A 23,734-nucleotide genomic window follows, 5' to 3' on the forward strand; every position below is an offset into this window, starting at 1 on the left:
GGTACCTCTTAATTTTTGCATTCCCTTTCTTACATTTTACATTATCTATACTAATGGTGGTAAGTGGTGACAATTAGATAATAGGTAGTGTAGAATTAGTGGTTACAATTTACTAATTGTTTTTATGAATTATGCAGTTCTTTGTTTCATATTGAGCAATGCTCTTTTTCCTTTTTTTTATCTAATTTATGTTTTTATAACGTGTGGCTATTTCTATTTACACATTATTGTATGAAAAAAATTATTAGTTATTATTTTCTTCTTTAATCACTTGTACATTAAAGCATTATTTACTTGTACCTTTTAATCTGTGCCTCGATATTGAACAAGACAACTACCGAAACGTCGACAAAAATGTGTAGGTCGTCATGCTATCTTTGGAATTTTTTTAGACAATATAGTTTATAAGATATGTCAAGAATAAGTAAAAAAATTATAAGTTTGTTGTGGAGGGGTGAATTGTAACTAATTATCTATATTTTGTTAAAACCTTAGGGATTTAAGTGTAATAAGTTTAGGGGCTAAAAGATAAATAGTGTTTAAAAGACCAAACTACCCTCATTTTAGGGGTCATCCTATAAATAAAGAGGAGGAAAAGTTCTTATTTTTTGGGTATTTTAAAATGCCCTTGCCTCATACATTATAATATAGTATAGATAATAATGGGTTTTAACATGTTAATTAGTTGTAAAACTCATAAAATAATTCTTATTTCAGTCTCTATTATATAATAATAGTATACATGAATGATTCGGCTTGAGTAATTTAGGTCCTTTGTGGATACAAAAATCAATAAACGATTTTTTGTTAATTTGGTTTCCGGTTATTGGTTGATTTAGGTTGGGTTTCGTCTGCTTTCGGTTAACAATTTAGTTATTATTCACCTCTAGACACTGTTAAACAAAAATATCAAGTTTTTTTTTAATTAAAAAAATATAATTATAAACATATTAAATCCATATTAAAGAGAATAAAATGCTTATTTTTATGGAGTTCAGTACGTTTCTTCTGTTTTTTGTTCGGTTTCGGTTAACGATTCAGTTATTGTCTACCGTTAGACATTTTCAATCACGTAACATATCATTTTTTATTTGAAAAAAAAACTATAGCAATACCGTACTCAAATTAAAGAAAACAAATGTTGGCTTTAATCAATTGTACATTTACGCATCGGCTATTTGTACTTTATGAACGCACGGCGAAACTAAAAAAGACAACTATCGAAACGTTTAAAAAAATGTGCCGATCGTCATGGTACCTTCGGATTTTTTTAGAACATTACGGGTTGTAAGATATCGCAGGAATACATTAAAGAATTAAAGAGAGGGGGGGGGGGAAGCGTAACTAATTACCCATAATTATATTAAATGTCAAGGATTTAAATGTAATAGATTGAGGGACTAAAAAATAATTATGGTTTAAAAGACCACTTTACCCTCATTCTAGGGGTTTATTTATAAATAATGGGAGAAGAAGTTCTTAACTTTTGGGAATCCTTCCCTCATGTATTATAATATAGTATAGATATGTGCTAGCTGGTAGTTTATTTAGTATCATATTTGCTATATTTGTATTCATGACTCACATTCTTGCTAAGTTTTATCAACGGTTAATCTGTTACATGAATCAATACGGCTGGCACAAGCACAAGCTCATGTAGAGTATGAGGCTTCCCAAAGGCATTATGCCATATCGATTGTCTTGGACATTCTAATTATTTTCTAGGTAGGATAATCACATTTCATTGTTTTTTGTTGTATGCATTGTTAGATGTTTATAAACCACAAACTTTTATGTGGTTCATAATACTTTGTTGAGCTCTGTATGTTTCTAACTCCAAGAGTGTGCCACGACTTGCAAGTTCTTAGTTTGGTGCATATATATTACGTTGACCTTGTGCTTTTTTTTTTTTTTTTTTGCCTATTTTTGCATTGCAGTTTTTGATGAATATGCTTAATTTGTAAAACATGATCATTGGAGCCGCTCACATGGATGGAGGAACTCTGGTTGTTTTTATTTCTTAATATCTATACGGCAATGCCTTAAAACAATGGAATTTTAACTTTATGCTTGGCAAGTTTTTATCATTTTCAGCTGGCTATTTAGCCTACTACCTCTTTATCTGAGTTAAAGCAATCACCATCAAGGGAACCATCGTGAGCAGCTGAGTTTTAATTCCACAAGGGTTTATTTGAAACACAATGTGAGTGTACTCTTGAATTTGTATTTTTGCATTTTGTACATAATCATATTGCTCTATTGCATGTTTTTTGGGATCCCGCTGCAACGCGTGGGTAAACCCACTATAATAACGTGAATTCAAATACACTCTAAAGCTACACCTTAATGGCTTAAAATCTATACTTTCAACTCACAATCCAAGCATGAAGTGGTTATTTACATTGGCGAAGCTTGAGATTTCCGACCGGTGGGTCAAAAACGTATATACCTAAAAATTTATATAAAATGGGGGGTCGAAAACGTATATACCCAAAAAAATTATACAAAAACTATATACTCTCCACTACTGAGTGAAAAGTTCGGAGGTCGGCCGCCCCCTCCCGCCCCCGGCCCACTATGCTACGCCCTTTGTTATTTATTACTAGATATCAACTCACAGTATCTCTATTTTTTCACCTAGTTGTTTCCATCCTAACGGCTAATCACCCTTTTTAATGACCAACAAAAGCTAGATCACCCGGGTATAACTTAATGGCAAAAGGCAGTCCACCCTCGTGAATACAGACAGCGTTGGTGGCCTGACCTGCCATCAATCTAAAGGAAACCTAGCATCCGAAGTTTCACCGTGGTAAAACCCTTGCTTCAACCTAGAGCAATTTTGCTTCAAGCAAGACTGAATCCATCAACTTCACTTTGAAAGATCACGAGAATTCCAATCCATCAGAAGGTCATTGGCAATGACAAACCACCTTAAATTAACTTTTCACTTCCAAGCATCACAGTTTTATAATCATGATTCATAACCATTTCATAATATTAAACACTTTTATTTTATATATATATATTTTTTTCATTTTGGGTGACACATAAAAGTTATCATCAGTGCGGCGGGCCAAGAGTAGTGATCTTGTGATGTGTTTCCACGAGGAGAAGCGGAGAAGTTCTACAAGGTATTATAACTATCTCGTGTTGGTGCTTGTGGAAGGCTCGAAACAAGTCGGTGTTCTCGGCGACTCAAGTCAAGGTGGAAGACATCTTTAGCGAAGTTAGACCGGTGGGGTTATTATGGTTTAAGTATAGATCAAAGTTTAATTCTATTTCATGGTCGATTGGTGTAAATTTGTAATTATGTAGTGTGTTTTGTTTGGGTGTTGGCCCGGCTCGGTTTTCGGGCTTGGGCGTCCTTTAATGAAGTTTTCGTTTAAAAAGACATATTAATTATATGACTTGAGCATTGAAGTCAGCTTCAATACAAATACTCAATGATGACGTAATGCATTCATTCATTCACAAGTACTCTCAGTCTCTCACTTACTACAATAGTTTTTTTTTTCTCAAAAAACAAATACTTACTCAAACGTCGGATAGTGGTCAGAGACTCACAGGGCGATCCATATTCCTGTGGTGAGACCAACGACTTTTGTTTTGCATAGTTATTGCAACTCTGATAGGTGATTTCGGGCTAGAAGTTGATCACATGACATTCTTATTTCTAAACATCCATTAGGGATTTCCTTCTTCATTTACTATTTTTATTGTATGAAAGATAATAAGTAAGTTTTGTTGTAAGTGAGAAAATAAATAAATGAAGGTAGATCGGAAAGCATATAGGACTATATGTCTCTTTCGTTCAAGACATTGGCCCGTCACCTTTTCCAGACTCGAATTTTAGGCCGGTTTGGTCGGTCATATGGTGTGGCCCACCCTTTTGTCTTAAAAGGTTTTATATCACCTGAGATACCAAACTTGCCCTTGTAAAGTATTTTTATTTCTTTTTGGTTTTTAGATGCCTAGTACTTTTTTGTCACCCACAACCTGGAAATGGTAATATTTGTATTTAAGAAAAAGCCATACGCCATTCTAGCTACTCTAGTGTAAGAGTGGTAGATGACATTATTATTATTATTATTATTATTATTATTATTATTATTAACATATAAATAAGCAACATGAATATGCATATATGCATATATGTATTGTAACATATGCTTAGGAGGTTTTCTAAAAAAAAAAAAAAAAACTAGAATTTTCCTTTGTAACCTTAAAGTTTTTATCTTTAACAATTTAAGTTTAAAGTTTAATCTTTGTTTCTTTTAACCCTAAAGTTTTAATATTTGACAATTTAAGTTTAAAGTTTTAATCTTTGGTAATTTAACCCTTTTGATTAATTTGATTTTTCACTTCTAATTAAAAAGTTTCTATCTTATACGATTTAACCACTTTGATTAATTTGATTTTTCACTTCTAATTCAAAAGTTTCCATCTTTTACAATTTTACCACTTTGATTTTTTTACTTATGTATGGTAATATTGGCTTTGGGGTTTTTTAAACAAAGAATGGTTTGTTAAAACCTTGGCTTTTGGGGGTTTTAAAAAAAAATTAATGTTTTTGCTTTTCACCCAAAAATATTTCATAAATTACTTTTAACCAAAACTATTTGTTTTTTTTACGTTTAACACAAAACTTTTTATCTTTTGCAATCTATCCTCACAACTTTTTTTTTTTATTTTCAGCTTTGGTCCTTTATAGTTTTTGTTTTCCGCAAATTTTTCGCTTTATACTTCGTTCTAAATTTTGTCACTTAACACATCGGAACGTGCGTCTTTGGTTTAACGTTTTTACGTTTCGTTCTAAATTTTACGAGTTAACACGACGCAACGTGCGTGTGTGGGTGAACGTTTTTATATCGTCTATTTTTTCCTGTTTGACAGGTTCAACATAACGTGTGCGTCTTAAATCAACTTAGTTATAACTAAAGAATCTCCACCGCATTGCGGCGGGTTGTAATTCTAGTTTAACTAAAATTTCAATTTCACGCAAGTATAACTTTTTTTTTTTAATCTCACTCTATCTATACGAAAGAGTTGGTTTAAATACGGAAATAAAAAATGGTACAAAATGTATGGGTGGAAGGGACACTTAAGGGTACTACTCCAGCCCTATTCAATTCTGCTTTACCATGTCAATTCTACACCAAGTGCCCTAGAACCACCAAAACATTGGCGGCGCCTACCCACAACTCCACAAGTACGCTAGAACCATTGACTTCACCCTTTTGCTCCACCCATCAATCACACACACCCTAAACCTTAAACTCTCTAACATCCCAAGCCTCAAGGCCTTACCCTAGCAGCAAACCTTACCCAGACGAGGAACCCGCAAGGCCTACTCGTGGGGTGGTTGTGGTGTTACCGCGTGGGTTCGAAACCGCGGAGCCAACCCCCAAGGGTGCCCCGCCTTCCCTAAGAAGTGGTAGTCTAGATCGTTGATCAAAATCAACGACTAACATAGAAGGGCAGCAATTATCAAAATTTAAGTGAAAAGGTTAAAATTGTTGATTTTTATTTAGTTTTAACGTTTTCAAATGCATATAACTTTTATGTACTTTATTATTTTTTAAAAGTTATACATAAAATCAAGAATTTTAGTATGTTAATTTTGATTACATTATTGTTATATGTAAAATATTTTTTCTTAAAGTTTTGTTATGCTGTATGTAAAGTTTGCGTGATTAGTTGTTTGGTTATGTGTATATGTTGCGTTATTATGCATTTAGGTTGCCATTTTATTTATGTGATTATGCAAGTAAGATAGTGTGTTCACTTCCCCACTTCGCAAGATTCACACGAAAAATCACTTTTCTATGGGAACCGTCGATATAGATATACATGTATACAAATGTAACACTCATATATAAATATGAAAAAGATATAAATTATAACTTTGGTTAATAATACTTTAAATGCACTTAGATATAAATTGTGAATTAGAATTACACATTTAGGACTATTATCACATTTATTTGTTTGTTCTCATGCTAAGGGTATCTCTCTAACCATCTTTATTCTCAGATATAGAGATATGATTTGAATACATTTTACTTTTCTCAGATCCTATCAATAATTTTACTATTTGTGCAATTTATTGGATACAATAATTATTGCTGTTATTGTATCACAATATTTGTATCCTATATGTGTGTATATACATGTAGTAAGGACGAATCAACGTATTAAACATTGGTGGCACAACACAAGTAAATTTGTATGTGTTTTTATGATATTAAACACTATTTGGTTGAGTGACACCAATTCAATGAATATTTTTAAAAATTTGGCACGAGGTAAAAAAATCTTAAGTATGTCACTCTATATAATTAAAGAAATAATTCATATATTAAGAATATAATTTTATATCAATATCAACAAAAAAAAAATAATTATCCTTTCTAATAGCTAATGACTTGTGATGGTAACACACATTCACATGTATGCTGATGGAGAAAAGCTATTTAGAACATGGAGCAACTCTATATAATTAGTGAATAAATTTTAATGGGAAAATAAATTTGCATATCGTTTTAATCAACAACATAGTAGGGATGGAAATGATCCCAAGTTTAAATCGAACTATGACACGCCTACATCATTCAACCCGATGCTACAACCATTGGGTACCATAGGTTGGGCGAAGTTCATACAACATACATTACCTCGTGACACATGCTATGTACAAAAAGAAAAAAAGAATACGGATAGAATGTTACAAAAACAGTCTAGAGGGGTGAGAGTTTACAGATTTCATCCGGTTTCCGTGCATCAGGGGTCACGGTAGGCAGTCGAGGAGTCGACCTTAGACATAGTTTTGGGCATGGTAGGTTTACTCGTGGAATTCTTTGCCGTTAAAAAAAACAGTTTTTTTTCCTCCCACAACTATTTTTTTCCTCCTACAACTAATTAAGAGTCATAGTATTAATGTAGAACTTGACTAAAGGAAATCTTTTATCTTCTTGCCGGGAAAGAGGTTTGTTACCATGTTCGATTACCAGAAGCGGACTTCGATCTACTGGATAGAATGTTTGAAAAAAGCAACTTTTGGTATGGCTTGACAATGTCGAGCACTCGAGCTAAGACTATCACGAATTAAACATAGGGTCTGTCTCAAACTAGGATAAACAACTTGCATCCAATCAACAAAGGATGGGTATCCTCAATGACACTCAAGTAAGTAGCAACAAGAGGTGAGATAATAACAAGAGAGTGTGGGTGTTGCTTTAGTACAGTGTACCTATGGTGACCACATATGTCTCTAGTAGAGTTGCCAAAACTGATTGTCTATAAAAGACTTGCCACAATCTTTATTGTTCAAAGACCAAACTGCTTAATGGGGTTGGTGAAAACAACAAATGTATTGATATATATAGTGTGTGGGGGTATATATGTAATTTTTAAAAAGCAAAGACTAAACTTGTAATATTAGTATCAAATACAAATTCTTCTAAAAATAAGAAATTGTAAGAAAGGTATCAAACGGACTCCAATTGACCCCACTCAAGCGGCATTGGAACCACCTCATTGAACTTTGTGACGTGAGACTTTACGTTTTTGTTTTTAGACGTTTAGCTTGTACAATTTACACTTTTTTGTTTACATCATTGTGTCTTTTTATTTATCATTGGGTCTTTTCTATATTTGCGTCACTGTGTCTTTTTCTTCGACATTGTGTTATATTTTCCGGCATTGTGTTATATTTTGCTCGACATTGTGTTATATTTTGCGATTTATTGTGTCTTTGTAACAATTTTTTTTAAATTTAGAAGCCTTTATAGAATAACTTTACCTTAGACATATCATACAAACCATTCATATAATAGATATATTATATAGTGTGTGGGGGTATATATGTAATTTTTAAAAAGCAAAGACTAAACTTGTAATATTAGGATCAAATACAAAGTCTTCTAAAAATAAGAAATTGTAAGAAAGGTATCAAACGGACTCCGATTGACCCTACTCAAGCGGCATTGGAACCGTCTCATTGAACTTTGCGATGTGAGACTTTACGTTTTTGTTTTTAGACGTTTAGCTTGTAGAATTTACACTTTTTTGTTTACATCATTGTGTCTTTTTATTTATCATTGGGTCTTTTCTATATTTGCGTCATTGTGTCTTTTTCTTCGACATTGCGTTATATTTTCCGGCATTGTGTTATATTTTCCGGCATTGTGTTATATTTTGCTTGACATTGTGTTATATTTTGCGATTTATTGTGTCTTTGTAACATTTTTTTTAAAATTTAGAAGCCTTTATAGAATAACTTTACCTTAGACATATCATACAAACCATTCATATAATAGATATATATATAATTAATTACTGAAATTGGCTTTGTTGATATACAATGACAAATTACGAAATTTAACAAATACGACACAAAAATAAATAGGTTTTGTCCATCATATTTAAACCGTTAAACATAAAGATCATATTCAGATTGACCTATTTAACACGTCTATTCATACATAGTGACTCATCAACCTGTTTAACACGCCTACAATCCACCAATGTGTTTAACACGTTTTACAACTCGAATACAACTCATTTACAACTCGTGTAGATAAATAAGTTAAATGAGTCATTTCCTGGTCACACTATTATAACTATTTATGTTTACAACTCATTTACAACTTGTTTAAATAAATAAGTTAAATGAGTCATTTCCTGGTCACACTATTTTAACTATTTATGGTTTGACACATCTCCAAGAAACACACGAGGCATGTTTCGGTTTAACAATCAGCCGAAAATCCATCAACCCAACACGACTCACACCCGTGATGATTAAGTGTATAACTAGTGAAAAGATGAAGTGGGTTGGTAAACCGTAAATGGTAAGAGAAGCTAGGGGTATGGTTGTAAAAGAATGAGCAATCTAGGGGCCAATGTACACGTCAGGAAGTCGTAGTGGTGGAAAGGACACCATCTCCTATTCCTCATTGGCTGGCCATGACTGTAGTAGGACCCACCCCATTTCATTAATATTCAAAACCACCATAATACCACTACCCATTTCGTCACCCCCTTCCTTCCTCTGTCACACTGCGTTACTTTCTAAACCAACAAACCAATTATACGACCTTCAACAACGCTCCAAATAAACAAACGTTTTACGCGATCTAAGGTTAGTTTACTCGATTCCTTAACTAACTCTGCTTTATTTTATTTCGTAATTTTAAATTTTGGTTACTTCAAATTTCGAATTATCTTCTGTTAGTTTTGTTTTCTGGAAGTTTAAACTTCGAACAAAGTATCAGAAATTTTGGAATCAAATAGTGTTATTGTGAATCTAACTTTTGATCTTAAAGATACATTTTCGTATTAAGTTTATCTGAATACAAAATATTGAATCGAACTTACGTAGGATTTTTGGTTGATGTATTACGTTTAGAATTTATATTTTGATGCTTTTATAGTATGGATCATTTACTCTGTAATAGCTAAATTTTGTAGATATATTAAGATCGATTACCTCTTTGAATCACGTTTCGTTTAGTTTAAATCAGGCTTTAATAATCGACCCATGAATTTTTTTTAGTGTTTTTACATGCTAAAATCCAGATCGCTTGGAATAAAAGTTTAGTTAACCCCTCAATCGCCCTCATGAAAAAAAAAAAAAAAATCGCGAGTCAACAAATACTCATTTCCTCTCTCTGGTGATATGATTTGGACTCTTTCCTATAAACTACTTGATTTATTCTAGCGGGATGATCGGCATGTAGAATTATAGAATTCTGAGCCGATACTTTTAATTTTTGGACCAATATTCTACTCTACGGACAACGATTTTAATTAAATTTCAAGAAATATGTCTATCATATTAGATACCCGTATTAATGAAAATGCTAAGAGTGCCAAGTTACATCCATGTTACTTTCCGACAAAGACATTGTACCATATTTTTTCACCTACATTATTGTTGATTAGCTTATTTACTTGAACAAGGTTAATAGTAAATTTAGCATATTTCCTTAAGTAGTATCGTTTGCTAGAAATAGCTAACAAAGAAAACCATTAGGATTGGAAGACTAGTATTTGAATTTAAATATACCACGTTATTGTAGTTAGAATGTCAAATTCTGTCACATTTTTTTTTATTGAATATCGGTTACGATTTAAATACTTTATATGGATACACCAGCCAAAGCTATAAAAATAGAGCAAAAAATTCATGTTACTTAAAGCTTGAATAAGAACAACAACAAAGTTTATATATTTAATTTTGTTTAAAAAGACAAACTAAGAACATTGTAATATTTTATATCATTTTTATAACTCATAAACCACTTTTGTCAAGTTGGCTAAAACCACTTTGAATAATTTGAAGTCTTTTTTCTACGACTCCTTTACGAAAGATGGTATCCTCATTTTATTAACATTTATTTTAATTTTTTAATTTAAATTTATTTCTGTTTTTTTTGGAATATTTTAATTTAAAGTTCGATATTACTTTTTGTATTATCTCAATATGAGCGGCTGAGCACTAAACAGAGATTCTTTGAATGAGGCCAGCTCGATTTGAACAAGCTTTAATTCTTTAGTTAATGCGTATTTTTCAATTTCTTTTATTGAAACGATATGTATATATTGTATATATGGTTCTCGGGTTCTCAACAAACTATTTCCATCATATAAATTAGCAACATTTTGTTGCTATATGTAGTTGTACAATAGGCTTAGGGAGTATTTTAAAAAAAAATTTGATTTTTCAATTTTAACCCTTTTGATTTTTTTATTTTTAACACAAAGTTTTTCAACTTTTACAGTTTAATCACAACTTTTTTTTTATTTTCAATTTTGGTTCCCCGTACGTTTAATCTTTCGCAACGTACGTGTGGGGTTCGACGTTTTTTCGTCTTATTATTATTCCCATTTGACAGGCCCGTCGCAACGCGTCTATTTTTCTCCATTTGACCGGTTCGTCGCAACGCACGGGTCGTAGATCGACTTAGTTATTATTTTCTACATTTTACGTTTCGGTCTAATTTTTTCATATTAACACACTATAACGGGTGTGCGTGACACAACGATTTTACGTATGCTTTTCGTTTGGTGTTATATTTTCCTTTTTTATTTATTTTATTTCTACGAGCCTTTACGATGTTGGTGGTCACTGGCAGTGATGTGGCATTAGTGCTACATGACACTATTTTACGAACGTTTTTAACCTATTAAGTTTTTTACTAATAATTTGTTTCGATTTTATCCTTTTACCTCCTTTACTTAAAATCTAATTTTACTTACATATTTATATGTACATGTCGGTATGGATCTGATTTGCTCTACGTTTCGACGAAACTTTTTCTAAGAAACGAGTCATGTCAAATATAATACGTCTTTGTTTAAAAAACATTTTTACGTGCATATTTTTATGTACATTTCGCTATAAATTTGAGTTGGTGTACGTTTCGACAAATTTTTTTTTGCGAAACGAGTCAGTTCAAATATAATATGTTTTCGTGTTTATTTTATGAATGTTTCATAAAGTTTGTTTCGAATCGACTGGAGTCAAATTGTGGTTTCTTTTTTTTTTCATTTTTTTTCAAAAGCTCCAATTAGTCCCTTATGATTAAACGTGGCAACTTTTCTGTTATACCCATCACGTTTTCTGTATATGAGTCGGGTCACATATGATATGTTATGATTGTACAATATAAATTCGATTTACTATATGTTTTGATCCAGTCACGTTGCTTATGTTGGTTACATTGACTTCAATCAGATATGTCAAAACACGCGTTTTCATATGGTTAACGCATCATATAACATTTTGACTAATCCATTCGATGTTCGTGATGTATGCGCGCCACAACGCGCGCGGGTGTTATTGCTAGTTTTCTTTTAAAGTGCAAACAATGACGTGTTAACCACTGTGACATCGGGTGTTGTGGAGCCCTTGGCTTTCCCAGATGCGCGGAAACCCGACTTCCACCCGCCTGAAGACACGGCAGTAGAATAATCGGTAAAATCTCGCCTCCCATCCAAAACAAACTGACGCCACCCGTATTCGCCCTTCACTTGGATACCGCAAAAATTAGTGAGTAGAGTGAAAGTCGAACCTGAGTCTTTCCCCAATATATCTATTATCTTATCTAACATTTAAAGTAATTTTTCTATGAAATTCTATGAGAAAAGTATACATCCCCCAATTCATTTTAACTATACATTTATTTGATGTCAAGATTTATAACTCTATAAGATCATGTGTAGTAAATTAACGCCCCTCATGCCAAATTAGCATAGGCGACGATAAATTCCACGCCGTTCCGCCATTGAAGGGCGCCAACGAAGCTCCCGCCACCACATTAATGGGCATTGGAGAAATGGTTGTGGGGCCATTAACTCTTGAGCAGATCACATCTTTTTCTTTTTTTTTTTAAATTTTTTTCTTTAATTTAAATTCTGTTCCACATAGTTTTTTTTTGAATGACAAAAGAATTTTATTAAAGCACTACCGGTCAACCAATTGTTAACCCGGCAATATTACAATATTACACGAGTCCACTAAAAACAAAATAAAGTATCAAAACCCCATACAAGACAACTCAAAATTAAAGCAATCGTTCCACGTTAAGGCTAAACATTTCGCCCTATTTTTAACCCAAAGAAAACCATAAGCCTTGATGTCCTCCTTTAACTTATTAAAGTTCGATCGCTTGTTGCACATAGTTATTACGTGGTTTAGTTATTGTTCGCTATCTATGACGCTGACGTTACTAACACTTTTTAATAGTTTAGTTATTCCCCTATACATATCCTATAGGTAACCGAGTTTTTGTCTTGAATTTCCTACGCCACGATAACATATCTTTAACGTCTGCCAATGATGTTGCCTTTGGTGGTGCTACTTTCCCTATATAGTTTGTTAATCATTTTATTAACCAATAAGTGTTGACACCTGTTTCATGATACAAATTTCGATGATGTTTTTGTCTTTCAAGATGTACATCTAATCATTGAACTCTTGCATCCTTTTCGCTCTAGAAAGAAGTTAAAAAAATATATAGATTTTTTTATCTAAATGTAATAAGGAATAATATAATATGACATGACATGAAATACACTAGAAAATGACAATTTTTCACAAGCTGGAGAGATCATTACTTTACTTTAGGTTTATAAAATATTCATCACTTTTAGCCTTAAGGCTATCAATTGCGGTGGTTTTTGGTGGTAAAGCTTTGATATAATAATGTAGCTATGATCGTCATAAAGTTAAAGTGGTTAGTTTTCTAAGCGTTTGAAGTTTGATACTTATAATAAAATAATTTAAATATGAAAACACAATGGTATTCAACTCTTCATAATGAGGATTTAAAACCGGCTCATCTGCTCATGGCCGGCCCTGGGGTGGACGGGGAGGACCATCGGCCAGGGCTCGATGTTTCAAGGGGCACGTTTTTTATGAAAAAACCCGATATGTATATGTAAACTATTTTTTTAATCGGGTACATCCATACAAACACCAACATAGCCCTCCTTACAAAACTATTCTTATGGTTTAGATTAGTTACTAACCTCTTTGCCATTAGCTTTAAACCTTTAGTGAGCCAAATACTCAATTTCGTTAAGGCCTAAGGGCACATTTTTTCGAGCTCGAACAAGGTACACGAATTCTTAGGACCGGCCCTGCATCTGCTCTTGAGTGTAGTGTCTCTCTCCTCCATTTAAAAAACTCTTCAAGTATTTTTGCACAAGAATACCCACCATGCCTTCTCTCATGCACGTCACCCCCTCTTTTAAAAAACACCCCAATACCGATTATTGTGAAAGCTCTTAACTCTAATAACTAGCTTCAAGTATAAATTTATCAATTGTAATGTTGGTAATTTTGTAACCAATCATTAATAGTTTTTACAACAAAGTTGTTGGTGATTTTAGTAGCATCATTTTTTACCGAATTGGATTTATAAATAAGACCAAAGAGGTAAATTGAGTTATGAAACACATTAGGATGCGAAGCGCATACCTATATAACATGATAGAAGTAGAAAATCTTGAAGCTTGTACACCGTTTAAATAAAGGGTAAACGTGAATACTTTTACATTGAATGTAAAAGTTTTCAAAAGGTTAGCATATGCATTTACTAACTGGTCAGGTAGTCAAAAGTGCAAGAAGCAAGACGCGAAGGGGCGGAAGGGCTCATGCGTCAGTAAGGTGCAAAACTCAAATTTGATGCACAATAAAGACAAAAAAGCGCAATAACAAAAAATAATAAAAAGATAATAGGCGTTTAAAATTTATATTACTCTTTATATGAAATTTTGAAAAAAAAGGATAACTAAAAATTGAAATCAGCAACTAATATCAAAATTTTAAAATCATCATAGGACAAAAGTTCTTATATAACCAGTTTTACTTAATTTCATGTATCTACTTTATCTTCATGTATCTACAAATTCCTCTTCAAAAGTACAATACCCAATCCACTTTTCTTCTCTATTTCATATATATATTATATACATCTTACCTTTTCTTTGAGCTTGGCAAAAAGGACGTTTCCGTCAGGTCGGGTCAGGTCATGTAAGAGTCGTAACGTTTTCGGGTTGAAAATATGTTTTAGAAATACTTCAATTGGATTTCCTCATAACAGGCTCATGAAAATAAGTTCTCATTAAAACATGTAATTGTATAACAGGTATGAAATTACTACATATTACAATTATCTGACAAAATAACAAATATGCTCTATGTATTAGCCTAAGATGAGGTGGATGAGTGATTTACATTTAGTGGGTCTTGAATTAAAACACGTTGGGTTGGTTGACCCAATGGTCAAAACACTATTTTATTTTTTTGGTTATTTTTATTTTATTTTGAATATCAACATTCTATTATTTTTTATATTGTCGGAGAAAAAAACGTGTAATTTCTTAAAGCGTAAATCTTCAATGTTTTAGTATAAGTAACGTGCACAATAGATACCACCACCAAGACATTAGATATACGAGGAAAGCTATGGCATACAGATCGAGCGAAAGAGATAAGAAAGAAATCAAATGCCAAGTTAAGCTGACACGTAACTTAATAACTTTTGAGCGGCAATCCTCTATATTAAACGCCGAAATTAGTCGTAGAAGTTTCAAATTTCTGGGCGAAAAGTGTTGCGGTGGTGTTCTGGACGAATAATGTCGGTGGCAGAGCACACATTACAATTATTGGTGGTCAAGTGATTGTGGCGGCAACAATTTGTTAGCACCGGCAATGCGCGATGGTTGATAGGGTGTTTGAGATCCTGTCATTTAAATGTTGATGGTGAGTGGTTTTCACAACCCATTCTAAAATCAACAATATAATCTAAGTGACCCGTTTGACCCAATCAACCCACGAGAACAGCTAAGAAGAACTCGCACTCGCCTAAATTGAACCACTTATTAGAGTTTGATCAACTTTGCTAGATCGTCAAATTAATATTTTATTTTCACGTATCTACTTTATTTATATGTATTATCGTACTTTTTTTTGAACTAAGCTTGTCTCTCATTAATCATATACTAAATTACACATCTAAAGGATTGAACCTTTGTCTGTACTTTTATTGAGCATTTTTCGACAATCTAAAATTTTATAAAAATACATAGCGGTTATCTACTTACCTTTATACATTTTAGACGCTTTATAACGTTTTACAGGGATTAATCTGAATACGAAAAACTTGCTTGTGTACATCATTTGGTAAACTTTTGTATTCCATTGTATAAATATACTAAACATCTACGTACTTGTGATTTCACTTATTAATAGGTTTTTCTTTGTAACATAACTTGTGCTCGTATATTCTTATTGGTATTGTACCATTAACATATTTTGCTTCATTTGACACGGATCAAATATATACAATTCATCTTAATCATATACAAATATAGAAGGTATATAAATATGTTTCTTTTTTACAACCAAAGATAAAAAGCCGTTAATGCTATAACATATGTAACTGGATTCCGATATATACATACTCAAAAGATAACTTAACTAGCCATCACTTTAATAAATTAACATATATAGAAATTTAAACATACAAAATAACAGAGGCCGGAATTGAGTTCATTGTAACTTAATTTTCTGTAACTTATGTTTCAGGGCCTTTATAACAAATCTTAACATTCAACATTCAGCCTGCCATGGAAGAGGAGACTGTAGCAAGTTCAGACGTACCAGTCACCAAGGTTATTGAGGTTAGTTGTTCACATAGTAATATCTCTATTTAGTCGACAAAAGATCAAATACGAAGTATCTTATCGTACAAAACGTACGAATGGAATGGAAAAGTAAAAAAAAAAAAAAAAACCGTAGTGGCATTTTCATAATTATTTTACTTGTAATAATTACTCTATAAACGATCTTGTAGGGTAATTTTGTAAAATGATCTTGTAGGGTAATTTGTAGAGTATCGTAATTACTCTACAAACGATCTTGTAGGGTAATTACGAGTAAAATAATTACGAAAATGTCACCGCGTTTTTTTACTTTTCCATGCATTCGTACGTTTTGTACGATAAGATACTTTGTACGGGATCTTTACTCCTATTTAGTTTATGGATGATCCAGAAAATAAAACAAACAAAAAATAAAATAAAAAGTAATAACAATCATCTAACTGCTTGGTTGGGTCAAAAGATGTGATCAACTAAGTATATTCACAAACAATCATTTTATAACAAATATGATTTAAAAATTGTATAATTTCACTGGTAATCTGTTTTTCCTTTGTGTAATTAAGAACGGGACGGATTGTTTGACGTGTTAGAGATAAAAACATAACCTGAATTGACCCATTCGGGTCAATATCCTTATAAGCTCATTGTAATTTATGTGCTCTATTTTTAATAGGAAACTACCAAGGACATAACTAAGGATGCCAAGAAAGAAGAAGAAGAAGCACCCTTAGATGGAGAATTTGTGAAAGTCGAAAAGGAAACCGTAGATGTACCCAACGGTGGATCCCACACATCTCCAGCATTGCCTGTTGAAAATAACGAACAACCCATCGCTGAAAAAAGTAGAGAAGTCCTTGAGGCGAATGAGAAGACAAACGAACTCGAGCTTGAGCTAGAAAAAATAACCACAAAATTCAAGCTCTCAGAGTCTGAAAATGCTGAACTCAAGAACCAAGTCTCGCTTACGAATGAAAAACTCGAGCAACAGGAAAAGAAACATGAAGATCTTGAAACTGACCACAAGAAGTTACAAGATCTTCTTAAAGAAACCGAGGAGAGATACAATTCACAGATTACTGCTTTGCAAGAGGAACTACAAGCTCAAGAGTCAAACCAAAAGGAGCTAGTCAAAGTAAAGGAATCGTTTGAAACTCTAAACATCGAGTTAGAGAGTTCAAGAAAACGGATGATTGATTTAGAGCAAGAACTGGATCTTTCGGCAAGTGATGCTAAAAAGTTTGAAGAACTGCACAAACAGAGTGGATTACATGCAGAATCCGAGTCCAACAGAGCATTAGAGTTCGAAAGATTGCTTCAATCGGCTCAAGTTAGCGCAAAAGAGATGGAAGATCAGATGGCTTTAGTCCAAGATGAACTCAAGGGTTTGCATGAAAGAATTGCGGATCATGAAAAGGTTGAAGAAGCACTCAAGAAGAGCACTGTTGACTTATCTGCGGTCCAAGAAGAGTTGGAGGCTTCAAAATCACAAGTTTTGGAAATCCAGCAAAAATACGATTCGCAAGAGACGAAAATAAGTGAACTGACCGAAGAACTGAATCTGAAAAAGGCTTCTGAATCTTCAACCAAAGAAGATCTTCAAGCGAAAGAATCTGAATTGGAAGAAGTCAAACGGAACCTTCATGAGATTCAAGAGGAACTCGCGGAAACAAGAAAGGAAAAGGAAGATCTTGATGCGGTTTTAGTTAAAACAAAAGGTGAATTAGCCGAAAATGAGGAACGTGTCGGTAAGCTGTCGAATGATTACGACACTCTTTTGTCTGAATCTCAGAAATCTCAGGCAGAACATGAACATGAGTCAAAATCACTAAAGGCCGATTTAGAAGAATCAAAAGCACTGGGTGAGAAAATGGAAAAGGAACTTGCACAGCTTACGTCAACAATTGCCGCTCTTGAAGAAGAAAAGAAACATCTGAGCCAGCAAATGCAAGACTCAACAGACAAGGTAACTCAGCTGGAATCTGAGTTGACTCAATCGTCCACACGTAACACCGAGCTTGAATTGGAGCTTAAAACAGTTCTTGAAAAGTCAACTGATCATGAAGAACGGGCCAACACGAGCCACAAACGTAGCATTGAGCTCGAAGACATAATTCAGAATTTGAATTCGAAAACCGAGAATGCCGATAAAAAGGCAAGTGATCTGGAGTTGCTTCTAGAAGCAGAAAAGGAAAGAATCAAGGAGCTTGAAGAACAAATAACCACACTGGAGAAGAAATGCAGTGACACGGAAGAAAGTTCTAGAAACCACTCTCAAAAAGCATCTGAACTCGAAGCGGAAATTGAAGCGTTGAGATCAAAAGCAACGGTTCTCGAGGGTGCACTTGAAACCGCCACTAAAAAGGAACAAGAATTGACACTGTCATTGGAGGGTGCACTAGAAACTGCCACTAAAAAGGAGCAAGAGTTGACCGATTCAAAATCAATTGGGGAGAAAATGGAAAAAGAGCTTGCGCAACTTACCTCAACAATAGCGACTCTTGAAGAAGAAAAGAAACATCTAAGTCAGCAAATGCAAGACTCCATAGATAAAGTAACTCAGCTGGAAACTGAGTTGACTCAATCATCCTCACGCAACTCAGAGCTTGAATTGGAGCTTAAAACTGTACTTGAAAAGTCAACTGATCATGAAGAACGAGCCAACACGAGCCACCAACGTAGTATTGAGCTCGAAGATATAATTCAGAATTTGAATTCAAAAGCCGAGAATGCAGATAAAAAGGCAAGTGATTTGGAGTTGCTTCTAGAAACAGAAAAGGAAAGAATCAAGGAGCTTGAAGAACAAATAAGCACACTGGAGAAGAAATGCGGTGACACGGAAGAAAGTTCTAGAAACCATTCTCAAAAAGCTACCGAACTCGAAGCAGAAATAGAAGCTTTGAGATCAAAAGCAACGGTTCTCGAGGGTGCACTGGAAACAGCCACTAAAAAGGAGCAAGAATTGACTGAATCTTTGGCGGGTGCACTGGAAACCGCCACTAAAAAGGAGCAAGAGTTGACAGAATCTTTGGATTTAGCAACAACCGAGAAAAAACAGTTAGAAGACGTCTCAAAGAAATCATCAGAGCAACTTGTGGAAGCAGAAAACCTTCTAGAAGTATTAAGAAACGAACTGAAAGTTTCTCAGCAGAAACTGGAAACCGTCGTTAGTGATCTAGAAGCTTCCGGAATCAGAGAAACAGAAGTCATGAACAAGCTTAAGTTAGCTGAGGAACAACTAGATGAAGCAAGGGCAAAGCATGTAGAGTATGAAACGCTACACGAAACCCACACTAGAGATTTTGATCTGAAATTACAAGAATCTGTTGCAAACTTCACTAGCAGAGACGCGGAGGCCAAATCGTTGCTTGAGAAATCAACGACTCTTGAGACCCAGTTAGCTGAAGCAACTGAAAAAGCTGTTTTGCTAAAAGACGAATTAGATCAGCTTTTGCAGATACGAACTAATTTAGAAAGCGAGAATGAAAGCCTCAAAAAAGAGAATGAAAAGGTTGAAGAAGCACTCAAGAAGACCACCGTTGACTTATCTGTAGTCCAAGAAGAATTAGATGCTTCGAAATCACAAGTTTCGGAAATCCAGCAAAAATACGATTCACAAGAGGCTAAAATAAGTGAACTGACCGAAGAACTGAATCTGAAAAATGCTTCTGAATCATCAACCAAAGAAGATCTTCAAGCGAAAGAATCTGAACTGGAAGAAGTCAAACTGAAGCTTCACGAGATTCAAGAAGAACTAGCCGAAACAAGAAAGGAAAAGGAAGCTCTTGATGCAATTTTGGTTGAATCAAAAAGCGAATTAGCACAAAAGGAGGATCGTTTCAGCCAGCTGTCAGGTGATTACGACACTCTTTTGTCTGAATCTCAGAAATCTCAGGCAGAATATGAACACGAGTTGAAATCACTAAAGGCCGATTTAGAAGAATCAAAATCACTGGTCGCGAAACTGGAAGAAGAACTCGCACAGTTTTCTGTTAAGATAACCGAGCTTACGTCAACAATAGCCACTCTTGAAGAAGAAAAGATACATCTGAACCAGCAACTGCAAGACTCTACAGACAAGGTAACTCAGCTGGAAACTGAGTTGACTCAATCATCCTCACGCAACACAGAGCTTGAATTAGAGCTTAAAACTGTTCATGAAAAGTCAACGAATCACGAAGAACGAGCCAATGCGAGTCACCAACGTAGCATTGAGCTCGAAGATATAATTCAGAATTTGAATTCGAAAGCCGAGAATGCAGGTAAAAAGGCAAGTGAAATGGAGTTGCTTCTAGAAGCGGAAAAGAAAAGAATTCAAGAGCTTGAAGAACAAATAACGACACTGGAGAAGAAATGTAGTGACACAGAAGAAGATTCTAGAAACTATTCACAAAAAGTATCTGAACTCGAATCAGAAATTGAAGCAGTAAGATCAAAAGCCACGGTTCTCGAGGGTGAACTGGAAACCGCCAGTAAAAAGGAGCAAGAATTAACTGAATCTTTGGATTTAGCAACCACTGAGAAAAAGCAGTTAGAAGACGTCTCGAAGAAATCATCAGAGCAAATTGTGGAAGCCGAAAACCTTCTAGAAGAATTAAGAAACGAACTGAAAGTCTCTCAGCAGAAGCTGGAAACCATTGCCGGTGATCTAGAAGCTTCCGGAATCAGAGAAGCAGAAGTCATTAACAGGCTTAAGTTAGCTGAGGAACAACTAGATGAAGCAAGGGCAAAGCATACAGAGTATGAAACGCTACACGAAACCCGCACTAGAGATTTTGACCTTAAATTACAAGAATCCGTTGCAAACTTCACTAGCAGAGACACAGAGGCCAAATCATTGCTTGAGAAGTCAACGTCTCTCGAGAAACAGTTAGTTGAAGCAACTGAAAAAACTGTTACGCTAAAAGATGAATTAGATCAGCTTTTGCTAATAAAAGCTAATTTAGAAAGTGAGATCGAAAGCCTCAAAACAAAGATATCAGAAACAGAAAATAACGCTAATGAGTTATCTGCTGAAAATGAAACGTTGGTAGCAACCATTATTCAGCTCAAAGACAAGGTCAATGAACTCGAAAGTGAGAAGGAATCCACGTGTCAAACAATTGATTCACATGAAAAAACAATTGCTGATTTAACTGAACAGCATTCTAGAGCTGCTGAGCTGGCAGACAACCACAAGCATGAACTGGAACAAGCTTTGTTGAAACTAAGTGGTCTGGAGAGTATAGTGGAGGATACGCAAAGCAAGTCCAGTCAGCTTGAAGAAACCAATTTGAAACTTACTCAAGAACTTGCTACTTGTGAGTCTAAACTAAATGATCTGCAGACCAGTTTGACCGCAGCTTTAACCGAAAAAGATCAGATACTGAATCAGCTCGTTACGTCCAAGAAAGAAATTGAAGATCTGAAAGAACATTTTTCTTCTGAAGGGCAAAAGCTGCAGTCTCAGGTAAAGTGTAATTTAAATACGTAAAACGTCCTAAATCTTTTTCTTATTAAATAATTAGTTTTGTAATCATAGATGTTCTAAAAGAATTGTTCAAATTACAGATATCATCACTGATGGACGAGAACAGCATGCTAAATGAAACACACGAAAATGCTAAAAAGGAGTTTCAGACAGCCATAAATACACTTGAAGCACAAGTTAAAGAACACACGTCTAACGAAACGTCTCTAAAACTTGAGCTAGAAAATCTCAAGGCGGAGATTGAAGAGAAGACTGCATTAAAGATCAGTCTAAAGAATCTTGAAGAAAATCTAGCAGAAGCCCGAAATACCATTGTTGAACAGGTCAGTAGCTGTTTATATGCGATAACTATTTATATGACATTGCCATCACAATAATACAAGTAATCTTATGTAAACGGTTTGTTGATATTTATGAACAGAAAGAGATACTTTCACAAAAGGAGTTGGAGCTAAAGGTTGCATTGAAGGACCTTGAAGCAAAGAAGGAATCACTTTCGCATTTGGAGAAACAAGTCAAAGATCTTACGGAAAATGCTAAGGTCAAAGAACAGGTAATACTTTACATCTGAACTTGCATAATATATGATATAATGACACTAGCAGAGGGGTATGTTGACATTGTAAATTGTAATTGTAGGTTCATGGGGATAATGCAAGCGAGGTAAAATCACGGGACATAGGATCAACACTGACAACAACAACAGCATCAAAGCGCAAAAGCAAGAAAAACGTGGAATCCTCAACCGCACATGCAGCTGCACCCACACCCTCGTCCTCTTCAAACACACAAAATCAAGCCCCTGATGGTTCAATTGTCACAAGCATTAAGTTCATAATGGGTGTAGCATTGGTATCAGCGATCATCGGTCTAGTTCTTGGTAAACGATATTAAGTTGTGCTTTTGTTTCTATTTTTTTGATCTCTCTTTGGGTGGATAGCTCTTCGTTTTGAGGTACCTTTGGTGAAGGAGTGGTGTTAATCGGTTTTGATGTTTATGTTTGGGCTTGATTCAGGCATAATTTATGAGAACATGTGTTTTTTTTTGTCAATAACTGTGATCAATAAGAATTTAAATGGCATTGGATCTTGATGATGATTTTTATTTCCCTACATAGAACTGATGAGAATAGATTGGGGAATATACACAATAGAGATGGCAATTTCAACCCGTTTAATTATGAAGGTTTAATTCGGGTACGAATATAACCCATAATTATCAGCAATTTGATGAAAAGCAGCATATCCATGACCCGTAACTCTGCAGAAATTGGGCTACCTGACAAACCCGATTACCCGACCTGATAATGCAGGAAACCCAAACCAAAATAGTGTTTTGTCGCTTGGTCCTCGGTCCAGCCTATTCAAGATTCTCAGTCTCAGGCATAGACCGAAGAAAACCGACCATGCCCGATTAAACCCGATTTCTATTTTTTTTTCATGGGCCACATTAGTTTGACCAACCGATTGACCTAGCCCAGCGGTGCTATCCATCACACGACAATAAGAGTTGCAAAACATAACTTATTCTATTGACAAAAATTACACAACTGCATTAACAAACAACAAACAATTCTGATTCCGAATTCATTTAACAAGAATTCTGATTTCAAATAGACTACCTCCTAAACTTCATTCTAGCAGTTCTGCATTTGTGTAATTGATTATTCTACTGGTCAATGAACAATTACTTGGAGATGGTATTGTAAAGGACATTTGTTTACATATTGTTAAGTGAATCAGAACTCAAAAAAAACATCACATTCAAAAGGGTTGATAAAGTCATAAAACACTATTTAACTGTAGAAGTTATGTTGAAACAATGGTTAGCACAAGGATAACCAAGAGGGTCGTTTCACTTATGGGGTTCAACCTCTTCTCTCGCTCGTATCGGTGGCCTGAAATCTGCAAAACAGTAAACACCGTTAGTCTCGTTAAGAGGGGGAAAGGGGATTTTCCCTCTTAACCAGGCTCCGGCGTGAGAATAAGTACTGCTCTGAGATGAGTAAAACAGTGTGTGTATAGAGTGAGTAAAGAGAGCCAAGATCCTCAACCTGAATGATGAAGGGTCCTATTTATAGCCGGAGGGTGA

At 34.5% G+C, this 23,734-nt stretch overlaps 1 protein-coding gene and 1 long non-coding RNA gene across 2 annotated transcripts; both read left to right on the forward strand.

Moving 5' to 3' along the window:
- The first annotated feature begins 1,899 nt into the window (after window positions 1-1,899).
- LOC110863822 lies at window positions 1,900-3,393 on the forward strand. Its single transcript, XR_002549392.2, has 2 exons — window positions 1,900-2,203; window positions 3,065-3,393. It is a non-coding gene; the product is annotated as an uncharacterized LOC110863822 (long non-coding RNA).
- A 5,613-nt stretch (window positions 3,394-9,006) lies between these two features.
- On the forward strand, window positions 9,007-22,741 carry LOC110864909 (intracellular protein transport protein USO1). Its single transcript, XM_022114076.2, has 6 exons — window positions 9,007-9,142; window positions 16,100-16,194; window positions 16,850-21,622; window positions 21,724-21,966; window positions 22,065-22,196; window positions 22,283-22,741. Exons 2-6 carry the CDS (start codon window positions 16,141-16,143, stop codon window positions 22,535-22,537), a joined length of 5,457 nt encoding a protein of 1,818 aa, XP_021969768.1. The 5' UTR covers window positions 9,007-9,142; window positions 16,100-16,140; the 3' UTR covers window positions 22,538-22,741.
- Window positions 22,742-23,734: the final 993 nt, after the last annotated feature.

Source organism: Helianthus annuus, chromosome 6 (assembly GCF_002127325.2).
Source record: "Helianthus annuus cultivar XRQ/B chromosome 6, HanXRQr2.0-SUNRISE, whole genome shotgun sequence".
Classification (NCBI taxonomy): Eukaryota; Viridiplantae; Streptophyta; class Magnoliopsida; order Asterales; family Asteraceae; genus Helianthus; species Helianthus annuus.